The sequence below is a fragment of the Rousettus aegyptiacus genome, unplaced genomic scaffold, assembly GCF_014176215.1.
Source record: "Rousettus aegyptiacus isolate mRouAeg1 unplaced genomic scaffold, mRouAeg1.p scaffold_m13_p_14, whole genome shotgun sequence".
NCBI lineage: Eukaryota > Metazoa > Chordata > Mammalia > Chiroptera > Pteropodidae > Rousettus > Rousettus aegyptiacus.
The window spans coordinates 42,724,262-42,739,284 of record NW_023416289.1 but is presented as its reverse complement, the minus strand read 5'-3'; the positions used below and the strand labels follow the sequence as shown (position 1 = coordinate 42,739,284).

Genomic DNA, 15,023 nt, shown 5'->3' with positions numbered 1-15,023 from the left:
TGAGATGTTGATATCTCTCAACTACTAGAGAGAAACATCTGCACACTCATTATCAGGAGCAACATGGGCAGAAGTGTGTGTGTGTGTGTGTATGCGTATGTGTGCATGCACACCACACACACAGACACACACACGCACACACACCTCCCCCCACAAAATGGCACAGTTCATCTGAATCTGATGACTCTTCCAGTGTCCCGAGGGACTCTGAGAGTGGTAGCACCATTTGGGCACCTTTAGGAAACCCAGAAGATGAACTTTCCCTTCAATTAAGACCAAAGTATTTCCAGAACATATATTAAGCTCTTTCAATATTGAAGCTTCTCTAGCTTCATAGCACTAATTCATTTTTTTTATGCTGTGTGTCTACCAGGGGAGTCAGATTTCTCCAGCATTATCTTTAAACAATCTCTTTCAGATATTGTTTCTTCTACTCTGATCTTCTCTGCCCCAAGTTGAAGTCATTTCCCACAGTGAAAACGAGGAATAGCTGAGTAGATGTTTTCCTAGGAGACCGTCCCTAAGCATTCCTTTTCTCTATTTCTGCTTCTTTTAGGGTAAAATTATCTGGCACTGAACATAAAAACCTTTCCATTACTATCAGCAGATCTCAGAGACCTGTTCTCATCTATTTCCTTCAATAATTTCAATTCCTTTATGGCTTAATTAGAATATCAAACATCACTGTCTTAATTGTTCCTTCAGTTGTATCTTTATTTATTAACTTTAACTAAAACTTAAATTTTAACACAACCTCTCATTGGATATTTTGTGATGTCTTACATGCGCCAATCAGGTGTCGACCAGGTATTACAATTTCTTGCCAAAATTTCCTTTTTAGTAGAAAATTTACTACATTTGCATTAACTAACTGAAGACATAAAGAACATATGGATAAAATGGCATGCTGCTAATAAAAATGACAAATCTGCTTTAAAAATTATATATGCTTAATCATTTTTTTATTACAATATTTAGATGACTTTTGTCATTAATAGTGGTTCTGATATCTGATCTGTGGTCAATATCTGATCTGTGGTCAACAAATTTAAAAGAATGAGACCCGTAAAAGTCTGTTCTCAGACCACAGTGGAATTAAACTTGAAATCAATAAATAACTGGAAAATCCCAAAAATACATGGAGATCAAACAATACACTTCTAAATAACACGAGTCAAAGATGAAATCTCAAGAGAAATTTACAAATATTTTGAACAAAATGAAAATGAAAATACAACTTATCAGAATTTGTGTGATGCAATGAAAGCAGTGCTTAGAGGAAAATTCATAGACTTCAGTACTTGTAGTAGAAAAGAAGAAAGATCTAAAATTAATCATCTAAGCTTCTGTCTTAGGAAACTAGAAAAAGAAGAGCAAATTAAATCCAAAGTAAGCAGAAGACAAGAATAAGAATTGGAGCAGAAATCAATGAAATTTAAAATAGGAAATCAACAGAAAAACAATGAAACCAAAAGGTGGTTCTTTGAAAAGATGAATAAAATTGATAAGCTTCTTCCATGCTAACTAAAAAAAACAGAGAGAGAGGATACAAATTTCTATTAGAAATGAAAGAGGGGACATGACTACAGAATCTATGGGCATTAAAAAGATAATAATATGAACAAATTTTGTGGCCACAGATTTGATAACCTTGATGAAATAAACCAATACCATGAAAAACAGTTTGTCAAAACTTATACAAGAAAAAATAGACTATCTGAATAGGCCTATATCTGTTAAAGAAATTGAATCAATAATTAATAATCTTCTAAAACAGAAAGATAGAACTCATTCAATTATGAGGAAAAGAAGTAGAAACAGGAAGTCTTCTAAAGTTTAAAATATTCTGGTGAAGAGAGAGAAGCCTTGGGTATGGGTGAGGGAGTAGCCTGCACAGCAGCTTAGGTATTAGTCTGTAATCAAAACATTCTTGTTACTCTATCTTCTACTGTCCAGAAAATGCCTTTCTCCTTGGGTTCTCCAGGCAACTAGCGATAAACCCATGATAATACTTGTATGGTTTTACCAAGCCTTTTGAACAGGGCCACAGTGTTTGATGTCCAGGTTGTGTTACAAAGCCCTGATTTCAAAGCGTATAAATATCCTGAATTATATGATAAAGTAGAAGAATGATTCTACTTTATATTCAAAGCTAAAAAAGAGCCATTTCTAAGTATTCTTAGAGGTGGTAACATGAATTTTCCTCTGGTTCATCGAAGTTTCATGCCATGACATAAGTGTAAAATCTTGAAGTCGCTGAATAAAAGCATTTTACTTGTGCACATGTCTAAATTTTCTTTATCTTTATAGAAACCAAGAATCGACATAATATGGAGAGTATTCACGATGTAGGATTAAGCTACCTTTCCCCTGAAGAGCTTTCCACCCGGCAGTCCTGGCCACAGCGTGCAGGTGGATTACCCAGGTGTCAAGATGCCATGAAAAACTTTCAAGGGAATATTTCTAAGGTAGAAAAACAAGGCAATCCCCCATGTCACATTTGGACAGGAATACCAGTTCAGATTTCTGAAGATGGGAACTATATGTTGACTCATATAAGAGATGTTTCCAGTTTCACAAAAAATCAAGAATTTTCACCGTGGCGAGCCCAGAATTCTTGGAGGAAATTCTATCTGATAGGGTCACGTAATTATAAGTGTGGATGTCAGCAAATTTCCATGAAACGTAACTTCTGTAAGTGTGACAGCGTCAGTTGGATCTCACATCACAGCGATAATCTGGGAGTACACAGAAGAGAAAAAAACTACAGTTGCCATGACTGTGGAGAAGAAATCACGAAGGTTTCATTGCTTAATGAAGACTTAATTCAAACAGGGCCAATGCCTTTCCCCTGTGATGAGCACAGAACAGCCTTCCGCAATGACTTTCACTCTGAGTTTCATCAGCAGTTACACTTAGAAGGGGAGCCCCGTGCATACAGCCCACAAGGAAAGGGCTGTGGTTGTAGTTCAGTTCTTCATATTCACCGAAGTGTTCATAGAGGAGAGGCTTGCATGTTTGAGAGTTCACATCTGCCATCCCATCAGAGAATACATACAGAGGAGAAGCCATGTCATTGTGGCTGTGGTCAGAACTTTAACCGGCGCTCCTCCCTTCACACTTATGAACTTATTCACGCGAGAGAGACAGCCTGTAGATGCAACATTTATGAAAAAGCCTTCAGTCATAGCTTAGATCTTAATAATATTTTTAGGGTTCATCCTGGGGGGAAGCTCCATGAATATGAGGAGAATGGGAATGTCTTTAATTCGAGTTCTTGTCTTCAAGTTCATCAGAAAATCCACGCTGAAGAGAAACTATACACAGATGTAGAGTGTGAGAAAGGTTTCATTTGTAGCTCAAATCTTAACCTTCCGCACAGAGTTCACATGGAGGAGAGTCCCTATAATTCTGAGGACTATGATAATGGCTTTGGTCTGGCCTCACATTTTCAGGACCTTCAGATTGTTCACACTAGGGAAGAACTATGCAAACGTTATACATGTGGTAACAGCTTCAGCCAAAATTCCTATCTTCAAGGCCATCATAAAATTCACACTGGAGAGAAACCTTATAAGGAGTGTGGGAACGGCTTCAATTGGAGTTCCAAACTTAAAAATCATCAGCGAGTTCATCCTGGAGAGAAGCCGTACAAGTGCAATGCTTGTGGTAAAGGCTTCAGTCACAGATCAGTTCTCAACGTCCATCAGAGAGTTCACACAGGAGAGAAGCCTTATAAATGTGAGGAGTGTGATAAGGGCTTCAGTCGGAGTTCGTACCTTCAAGCCCATCAGAGAATCCACACTGGAGAAAAACCGTACAAATGTGAGGAGTGTGGAAAGGGATTCAGTCGCAATTCATACCTCCAGGGCCACCAGAGAGTTCACACTGGAGAGAAACCATACAAGTGCGAGGAGTGTGGGAAGGGCTTCAGCCGGAGTTCACACCTTCAAGGCCATCAGAGAGTTCACACTGGAGAAAAACCATTCAAATGTGAGGAGTGTGGGAAGGGATTCAGTTGGAGCTTTAATCTTCAAATCCATCAGAGAGTCCACACAGGAGAGAAACCCTATAAATGTGGAGAATGTGGTAAGGGCTTCAGTAAGGCCTCAACTCTTCTGGCCCATCAGAGAGTTCACACAGGAGAGAAGCCATACCAATGCGATGAGTGCGGTAAGAGCTTCAGTCAGAGATCGTACCTTCAAAGCCATCAGAGTGTCCACACTGGAGAGCGACCGTATATATGTGAGGTATGTGGGAAGGGCTTCAGCCAGAGAGCCTATCTTCAGGGTCATCAGAGAGTCCACACTAGAGTGAAACCGTATAAATGTGAGATGTGTGGAAAGGGCTTCAGCCAGAGTTCACGCCTTGAAGCGCATCGGAGGGTCCACACAGGGGGGAAACCATACAAGTGTGAGGTGTGCACGAAGGGCTTCAGTGAGAGTTCACGCCTCCAGGCCCATCAGAGGGTCCACACAGAAGGTAGGCCCTATAAGTGCGAACAGTGCGGTAAGGGTTTCAGTGGGTTTTCAAGTCTTCAAGCCCATCACAGGGTGCACACTGGAGAGAAACCATATAAATGTGAGGTGTGCGGAAAGGGATTTAGTCAGAGATCAAACCTTCAGGCCCATCAGAGAGTCCACACAGGAGAGAAACCATACAAATGTGACGCATGTGGTAAGGGCTTCCGTTGGAGCTCAGGTCTTCTGATTCATCAAAGAGTCCATAGTGGCGATAAATTCTATAAAAATGAGTACAGTAAGGACTATTCTTCAGAGAATCCATACAGAAATTAAGTTATATAAAATGGTGTTCTCTTTGGTTTTGTTTTGTTTTGAAGTCCTCAAATGGGACCTGAATTTTCCCGTTCACTGGAGTTATTACAGTAGAAAAAGAATTTCTTTCATGAAAATGTAATGTTTCTATCCAACCTCAATATTTACAATAGTCAGGAGACCATACAGCAGCGACATCTAATGAGAGGGTTTCCATAAGTGATTTTGTCCTAACTGTAACATCAGTGATCGCACATGACTTTAACTAGTTGCACCAGGGCTTATAAAAGATAAGAGTATGGTCAGAAATTTAACAAAAGTACAGTGGTGAGTCTGCCTAAATCCATGTCTGCTGGAATGTAAGCCTAGTGAGAGGAGCCTTCTTCACTGCTAAGTCTAAAAGCCATGACATCGCATAACTCAGTGTAGGTGCTCAGTACTTTCACTAGATAACTAAAAGTATGTAAAGGTATCATGTTTGAAATTTTTATTAAGTTCATTCCCCCTCCCCCCCAAAAAAAAAATTTAAAATGTATTTGGAGGAGGAATCCTGTAAATAACCTTAATATAAGCACTTCAGCTAGATAGATATTATTTGAAATGTAGAATGGTGAGCAATATTGCAATCTGAAATTACATAAATTTGGTCATAAACCTGTTGGGATTGGCTTTTGTCCTTTGTCCTGTCTTAAGCAGGGATGAGCTGAATTTCTTACCATTTGGTCTCTTTCTGTATACCATCAGTTTAAGTTTAGGGGTGTGTGTGTGTGTGTGTGTGTACACATATGTGCACTTTAAACGACAGTGAAAACAGATAAACAATGTTTCTAGTTAACTTTTAAAAAACGGAACATTGCATTTTACATTGAATTTTTATTTCTGCTCTGTGTGTTAAGGCAGAATTTTGCTGTAATATTTCGAAAGTGTCAGAAATGATTACTAATGAAAAATACTTTCTTAATAAATGTCAAAATGATAACAGTTGGTTTTTTAGTCTCCATATTTCCATCAAAGTCCTTTTGATTTGACTGATTTCTAAGAGTTATACCCTTTGTCAAATTCAAACCTCCTTAGGCAAGACCTGTGACAAGTTCGAAGGACTTTAAGTTTGTCGAGTTCTCCATCCCCACCCGTACTTCTCCCATTCACACAAAGAAAGGAAAAAATCTTGAATTTTTCTAAATATTTTATCAAACGTTGATCATGAGGATAGGATTGTCTTTTTCTTGGTAGCGTGTCTTCAAGAACAATGTATTCTGTTGGTGAGAATGAAAAATGTTTGTTAGAGAATAGTCATATAATATATGTCAAACTGTAAAACGTGCATACCCATCTGGAAATCACAGAATAATAATTTATGATAAAATAATGAGAAAGGATGGGTACAGTGAGGGTAACTTTTTTCTTTAATTTTATTTTTCAGTTATGGTCAACATACAGAATTATTCCATGATCTTGGCCAGAACTCGAGGATAATTTTTTAACTGGAAATAGGAGTTTGGATAAATTTCTCTATGTTCCTATAACATGGAACTCCAGAAAGTGTGGAATTGATCTGCAATGCTAGGAAAGGATCATGCATAGTGGTTAGTGAAAATGTGCTTTGTACCTTCATGATACCCAGTTATTTAAGTCTCTCTCTATATATATGTTTGAATACATGCTTAGAGATAATGTATGAAAGATTACTCACCGTCATGTATACAGTGGTTTTCTCTGGCAGGCATTTTTGGCTTAGTCTTTTCTTTTTTATACTTCATTTAAAAACTTAACAATTAACATAGACCAATTTTACCAAAGTAATGAACTACTGAGTTATTAGTCCTTATATGTAAGAACTCATGCTGTCATTGCTGTTTCACCAGATAACAGTAAAGAATAAAACCTCTGAAATTAATCTTCGAAATTCTCTAGACTTTTGATACAGACAAATTAGATGTCAGCAACTTTATCTTTCTGTGAAATTTCTTTAGGTGTCAAAGCCCATGCAGCCTAGATGTCCTAGTGAAATTCAGTAGTACTGTCAATTGGTGCATCCTAGTCTTTCTGTCAGATTTCCCCCTGTTGGATGAATGGGGTGACCGAAGCCCTGGCTTAGCCTGGCTTCCAAGGTGTTAGTTCAGGTTTCAGTGTCATGGGAAGTCCAGTGTGTCTAACACATTTCTTTGCTATCATCATTTCCCAGGGAGATTCATGAGTGCTCGTGGTGGTTCTATCAGTTAGGATCCTTTTAGTTGTAACACAAAATGTAACTTAGAGTTGCTTAAACCAAAAATATTTCCGAATTCATATAACTATGAAAAGATACAGGCAGAGTTAAGACTTGGATCTGGGTCAAAGAGGCTTTATGTGACTTTTCTTAAATTCTGTCCTTTCATGTGAACTCTTGTTTTCAGATTGCTCCCAAGATGGCAATATCACCTGCTTTTTTGTTCACAGCCGGGGAAGAGAGCTGCTGTCTCATTTTTAGTGTAATGCTTTCCTAGCTCCCCCAGTGCATAACATGTCTGACCTCTCCAGTCCCCACTCAAAACTGAGACTAAACCAAGGCAATAAAGAATATCCCTGGCTCCCATAAATAGGCTAGTTTGCTCCTGGTAACAAGCAATAGCAGGTTACATTGGGAAAATAGCAAGAACACGGACAGAAAATTATTCTGTGGCACAGGTGCCAAAGGCCAGGATGGAACAGAAACATCGAGAAAAAGTCTCTATCACTCCAGCCCCCATGCTAAGCACAAGGTAATATTAGAAAAATTTGAAGTGTAGTGAAGGTAACTATTGAAACAACAGAATCCAATTCCAACCTTATTTCTGACCAGATCAATTCAGCACTCCATCCTAACATCCTCACAGAACATGTGTGCCCAGGTGCAGGCAAAAGTACTCTGCTCCAATCTCTTCTGTTTGATACATGTTATCTGGCATTCAAGCAAGAATAACAAGATAAAAACCCTCTGCAAAGGGATTGCAGAGTGATCAATAAAACCACACTTAGAGGTGACTGTATTTTGGAAGTATCAAAACAGAATTTTATATAACTGATTGAGGTGTTAATGGTCTCGTGAAAAGGGCAGACAATATACATGAACAGATGGAATTTCAGCGGAAATTAATAAATAAACGGGAAATGCTAGGAAAGAAAATATCACATAGGATGCTTTTTGAAGGACTCACAGGTAGGCCAAACACAGCTGAGAAAAGTGTCAGAGAACTCGAATATAGGTCAATTACAATCATCCAAACTCAAACAAAAAGTATGAATAAAACAGAAGAGATTATCCAAGAACTGTGGGCAAACTTTTTATGGTCTAATATATGTATAATTGGAAACTTAGCAGGAGAGGAGAGAGAAAATAAGAAAACTAGTTCATGAGAGAATGGCTGAGAATTTTCCAGAAAGAATAAAGGACTTCGTCCAGATCCCAGACCTCAGAATACCCAAGCAAGAGTTTAAAATAACAAATAAAATAGACATTGTTACCAAACAACTGAAAATGAACAACGCGAAAGAAATATTGGTGGCAGACAAAGGATACATTGCATACTAGGAAGAGAAGTGAGAAAAAGGACATACTTCTCATATAAAACCATGCAAACCAGAAGACAATGGAGGAACATCTGTAACATTCTGAAACAAATACTGTTAGAAATTCTCAGCCCTGTGAAAAAAAGTCTTTTAAGAAATATTCACAATACATTTTTAGATGAACAGAAGCAAATAAAATTCACCACCAATAAAGCTGCATTTCAAGAAATATTAAAGGAATTTCTACAGGCAGGAAGAATATCATACCAGAAATAGCCTTGGATCTACCAAAAGAATTAACTTTGAAAATGGTTAAAATAGAGGTAGATATAATTTTTTAAAAACTTTTAATCACTCAAAATACAATCAACTAAACCAAAAATAGGAGCAAGGTTTTGTGAATTGGTAGCATATATAAAAGTGAAATATATTGTAACAATACCACAAAATGGGGCAGAGAGAAATTGGAGGTATGCTATTCTACACTACATGAATTGGTATAATATTAGGAGGTAGACTAAAAATTATGGATGCGTGTTATAAGCCTTAGAGCAACCATTTTTAAAAAATTTAAAGTAGTATATAACTGATAAGCCAGTAGTGGAGATAAAATGGAATCACAAGAAATAATGAAAAAACTGATAGGACAGGAAAATTGAACAAATAACACATGGTATAAATGGGAAAAAGCATGATAGTTGGTTCAAATTCAGTGATATCAATAATTATATTAAATATAAATGTTCTAAACACAGCACTTAAACAGATTGTCAAGTTGGATTAAAAGGCAAGACCCATTTTTGGGTCTCAGCAGCAGAAGTGAGATGATGAAGGGAACATCATCTGGAAATCATCACAGTAAGACATATGTTCTGGTACCACTGTGGCTCTAAGGCCATGTTCAGAAGTCTACCTGTGGCAAATGTGGCTACCCTGCCAAGGGTACTTCTGCCAAGAAGAAGAAAAAGTATAACTGGAGTGCTAAGGCTAAAAGATGAAATACCACTGGGACTGGTCAAATGAGACACCTAAAAATTGTCTATCAAAGTTCAGGCATGGATTCTGTGAAGGAACAACACCTAAACCCAAGAGGGCAGCTGTTGCAGCATCTAGTTCATCTTAAGGATTTCAACAATCGATCATGCAATAAATGTTTCTTGTTTTAATAGATGATAGATAGATAGATAGATGATAGATGGATGAGAGAGAGAGAGAGAGAGAGAGAGAGAGAGAGAGAGAGAGAGAGAGAGAGATGGATGATTGCAGTACTCAACTATGTGCTATAAGAAACCCTTTTAAAAATAAAGAGTAGGTACCATTACCCTGAAAACAAAATCCAACAGAGATAGAGGCCTTTTGAACTACGCTTCTCATCTTCAGGCAAGCTTGCATGTCTGGAAGTGTACTTTCCCTTCTAATAAAGCTTTCCTTTTCTGCTGTTAAAAAAAAAGCCTAAAGATGGAAAAAGGTATGCCATGCTAAAACTAGTCAAAAGAAAGGTGGACTAGCTATGTTAATATCAACAAAGAATTCATATAAGGAATATTAAAAGGGCTACTATACCAGGAAATACATAATCTTAAATATATGCACCTAGCAAAAGAGCTTCAAGGTTTATGAAGCAAAATCTCATATAAAATCACAGATATAGTTGGAGAACTCAATAATAGTTCTCTTAGTAACTGATAAATCAAAACGACAGAAAATCAGTAAGCACACAGAAGATGTTTAATAACACTACCACCCAATTTGACATATTTGCCACTTAGAGAACACTTCATCCAACTGTAGTTGAATACACATTCCTTTCAAGTGCATCTGGAACATTCACCAAGATAAATCATTCTGGGCTACAAAACAAACCATACAAATTTAAAAGAAATAAAATCAGGTAAAGTATGTTCTCTGACCCAAATGGCATTAAACTGTATTGAGCAAGTGATACTTGTTGCCTACCACCAGAAACAGCATCCCAGAATGTCGACCCACTGCATTGTTTGCAGGTGTTGAGGTACCCATAAATATTAGGAACACCTGTATGCCTATAAATTTGATAATTTAAGCAAAATGTACCAGTTTCTTAAAAGACACATTAGTAAAGCACATACAAGAAATAGAGAACATGAATAGTCCTTTAACTCCTAAAGAAGTTGAATTTATAGATTAAAAACCTTCTAACAAATGAAACTTAGGGTCAGATGGCTTTACTGGTATATTCTAGCCAAACATTTAAGGGGGAAAAAAATGATTCTAATTCTACACAAAATCCTCAAAAAATTAAGAGGTGAAACCTAAGTCATTTTATGAAGGTACCATTACCCTGAAAACAAAATCCAACAGTGAATCACAAGAACAGAAAATTACTGCCTAATGACCTTCATGAACATAGACACAAAAATCCTCAACAAAATGTTACCACATTCAGCAATTCGTAAAACTGATAATATTTCATGACAAAATGATATAGATTATGGAAATGCAGATTATTTCAGTATACAAAAATCAAAACTACCATAGCAACAGAAAAAGAAAGACGCAGAAAAAGCATTTAACAATCAGCATCAATTCATGATTTAAAAAAGACACTAGGTACTAAAAGGAACCTTCTTCAAGTTGATAACGACAAAATATTGGTAACATCATTTTTAATGGTGAAAGACTGAACCCTAACTTTGGAAACAAGGCAAGGACTTCTGCTCTCACTACCCCATGTCAACGTCATATGGGAGGTACTAGCTAATGCACTAAGGAGAGAAAAAGAAAAGATAGGCAGTAAAGGAAGAAATAAAACTGTTTGCAGAAGATGATATTACGTTGAAAAGCCCAAAGAATCAACAAAAAAGCTAGTAGAACTAATAAGTGAGTTTATCAAAGTCCCAGGAAACAAGGTAAATATACAACAATCACTATACTAGTATTGAACCATTGGGAATTGAATTAAGAAAGAAAATAGCACCAAATATATAATGGTGGGGGGTTGAGTGTATGTGATCTCTATGCTGCATAATGCAAAATATGAAGGATTTAAAGATGAAAGATTTTTTTAAAAACTTCCCAAGAGAGATTTGACCTGGTCATGAAATGGAATATTGTTAAGCCATTTATCCTGGATTGACCTATAAATGCAACATAGTACCACTCAATATTTCAGTAGAAGTTTTTGCAGAAATTGGCAAGCTATTTTTAAAATTATACAAAAAGTAAAGAAATAAAAATGGCCTAAAAATATAAAAAATGAACAATGTTGAAAGAGTCACAGTATCTGATATTAAGACTTACTGTAAAACTACTGTAATCAAGACAGTGTGGTATTAGTGAAAAGATAGACAAATAGGACAGGAGAACATAATAGAGTCTGGAAGCAGACCCACATATGTGTGGTCAATTGATTTTTGACAAAGATGCCAAAGCAATTCAATAGGAGAAATAGAATTTCAACACAGTGTGCAGAAATAATTAAATATGCATGTGCAAAAGAAGGAATCTCAACCTATATATCACATCATATAAAAAATTAACACAAAATGGGTCTTAGACTAAAATGTAAATCCTAAACAATAAAAGTTCTAGAAGAAAACATGAGGCAGTTCTTTGTCACCTAGTGTTAGTCAAGGAGTTCTTAGTATGGTCCATATAAGAAAATCTGACAAATTAGACTTCATCGAAATTTAAAACCTGCTTTTCAAAAGACTTATGAAAATAAAGAAGTTACAGACTGGGTGAAAATATTCAAAACATTTTTAAAAAGGACTTGTATTCAGAAAAATATAAAGAACTCTCAAAGCTCCATACGGTACTAAGAAAACAACTCATTTAAAAAAAAAAATAGACAAAAGCTTTGAACAGGCAGTTCACTAAAGAACATATATGAATGTCAAATCAGCACATAATACTGTGATCAACATCTCTAGTCATTAAGGAAATTCGAGTTAAATCACAGTGAGATAGAACTACACACCTGTTACAATGCCCCAAAGGAAGAAAACGACAATATTAAGTGAAAAAAAAAGATGCAGAGCAACTGGAACTGTCAGACATTGCTGTAGAAATACAAAATACCTTAAAACACAGTGTGCCTGTTTACAAGAACGCACACATAGCATACATCACAGCAATCCCGTTAAAACAGGTTTATATAAAGACCTTTATGTAAAAGTTTATAATACCATTATTATAAATGCAAAACCTCAAAACAACCCAAATGCTCTTTAACTGGAGAAAAAAACCAAACCATGTCATATCTATATAATGGAATATTACTCAGCAACAAAAAGAACAAACAACTGATAAACAACATGGATGAATCTCAAATAATGTTAAGGTTTGCAGGTTTTTGCGTTTTTGCCTTAAAATACATTTCGTATTTGAAAATTTGTCAAAATAATTTCAGGCTTCAGTTGATATCTTTTTTTTTTTTTTCCTGAAAGGATTTTCACTTGACTGTCATGAGTCTGGGGGCATTTGCAATTCAATATTACTTTTATACAGTGTCAAAGATATCGCTGATTTGCAACTGGGCTTCAGAACCTACCAAGACAGATTTATACCTGGTCATCTTTACCCTGGGGCGCGGTTCCTGGTGTCCAACACAAAATATAGGAGTTTTACCAGTTTCAAACTCTTGGCAGGCACTGGACTCCAGCTTTTACAACCCTAGTTCCAAGACAGTTTCAAAGAGAAGTGTCTCGCTCAGCCTTAGAGTACCCAGAACTGGCTAGTGTTCCTCAGGGGAAAAGTGGCTCCAGGTAACTAGCTCTCTTCTCTAGATTTCCCTATTCTGAATTTTGGACCACTAATTCATTCTCCACACATTGGTAGCTCACTGACACTTATGGAGAAAGTATCCCATTTCCCTTTTACTTCTAGCTGGGCGAATAATTCAAATGATATACAGCAGATTAATAGGAGAAAAGCTACTTTTAAAATGTGTGCATGAGGAATTCATATAAGCATGGAAATTCCAAAGATAGGCAAAATGAGGTAAATAGGTCATTCAGAACTGAGGGGGAAGTAAGGCAATTCACAGAGGGATGAAAAGAGTTATAATTTAGTAAACCAAACTATATGGCACCATCCTGGAACAATGGGACAAAGAGAAGACTTTGATCAAATGACCTCTAGGTTCCTCCTTGTCTAGCCCACCCTGTTCACATTAAAATATAGTTATCTATATAGTTATGTGTGATGCTAGCTCCCTTCCTGGTGCAAGTCCTTTGTCTTAATTCTTTTAGGCTGTAAGGTGGGAGGTCAAAGGTTCTTCCTAAACCTTCTGAGCCTTGATTGTTTTCAGCTCTGAAATAATCTGCATACCAGAGTGGCATACCTTGGGGCCATTCCTTTTGAACCCCCACAGTATGTGTAAGCTGTGTGGGTGTGTGTCTGGTCCATGGAATTAACTTATTTTGCCATTACTCGAAAGTGGAAGCCTTTGTTATGCTTTTAATTTGATGGTCTTTTTTTTTTTTTTTTTAATGCCTGCAGCACCTGGTCTTCCTAGGTGGTCTCCCATCCAAGTACTACCCAGGCCCGACCCTGCTTAGTTTCCGAGACCAGACATTGGGCTTGTTCAGGGTGGCATGGCCGTAGACCGTGGACTGTGCCCCCACTGGGGCACGAACCCAGAACCTTCTGTGTGTAAAGCAAATGTGCTAACTGCTACACTATGGAACCACATCCTTATGGTCATTTTTATCTGAAAATTTATCTTTCCTATTAAATCCTGTTTAATATGTGAAACTACGAAACAATTATCACTAAAAGTTTTTCCTTTGGGGCAGAATCATTTGATCTGGTTCCTTAAAATGGTACTTTAAAACTACTGTTTTTCACATATTTACTTATTTTTTGTTCTAGTCAGAGGTTCTTTGCTGAGGATTTGAATTGGCTTCAGTTGGTCTTTGTTCAGATATATGTAGTACCACCTATGAAATGGTCTTTTTTCTCATAAAAGAGTAACTTAAATCTAATCAGGTCTTTAGATTTAAATTTTACTTTACAGAAACGCATAGGAGAAGAAATTATTTAATGACAATGGGAGAAATCTAGATTGTGGGACATCATGACAACTGACCTGATTCCTCAACAGGTCAAAGGTCAGAAAAAAGGAGTGATGGGATAATAGTCAAGAATAAATGCACCTGAGTAGATAAATAAAATGAATGGTCTGTTTGTACATTGACTTGAACAAACCAGTTACGAGAGATTTTTGAAGGAAACTTGAATATGGATTGGGTATTAGGAAATATTAAAGAAGTAGTGGTAATTTTATTCAATTGTGGTTTTGAAAATGTTTATTTAAAAAATATTTAGCAAAGCATTTTATATATGCACACATCACAACATTTCCTTAAGTTACCTGCAATGCAGTTGCTTTTGATTCCTATAACAACCAATATTTAAAAAAGCAAAACACACACACACACACACACACAAAACCGAAGTCCAAGATATAGCTCTATTATAGCCTCATCGATGTTTATATCATCATTTTGTAAATACTTAGCATATTGAAATTCTACAAAACACTGGTAAGAAATCTTAGGTGCCTTGTGGAATAAAGGAGTCAGAGGAATCACTTTATTCCGTTTCCTGCTCCTGGCTTGGATTGCTTGGACACTTAAAAGCAAGACTTCTTACATACCTGCCTCTCTCCTCCCACAATTTACTATCTACATTAAGCATTCAGTCGTTATTAGGCTGTCGCTACTACTCCAATCGTAC

General features: G+C 36.7%; 1 protein-coding gene and 1 pseudogene across 8 annotated transcripts in view; one reads left to right on the top strand and one right to left on the bottom strand.

Moving 5' to 3' along the window:
- LOC107499122 (zinc finger protein 235) overlaps positions 1 to 15,023 on the top strand; it is a 70,952-nt gene that overhangs the window by 29,798 nt on the left and 26,131 nt on the right. For all 8 annotated transcript variants that reach the window (XM_036232392.1, XM_036232393.1, XM_036232388.1 and 5 more), the window contains one exon: positions 2,311 to 4,250. In XM_036232392.1, coding sequence (XP_036088285.1) covers positions 2,311 to 4,250 — 1,940 coding nt within the window. The remainder of the gene's footprint in view (positions 1 to 2,310; positions 4,251 to 15,023) is intronic.
- Positions 13,776 to 13,891, bottom strand: LOC118611799 (annotated as a pseudogene).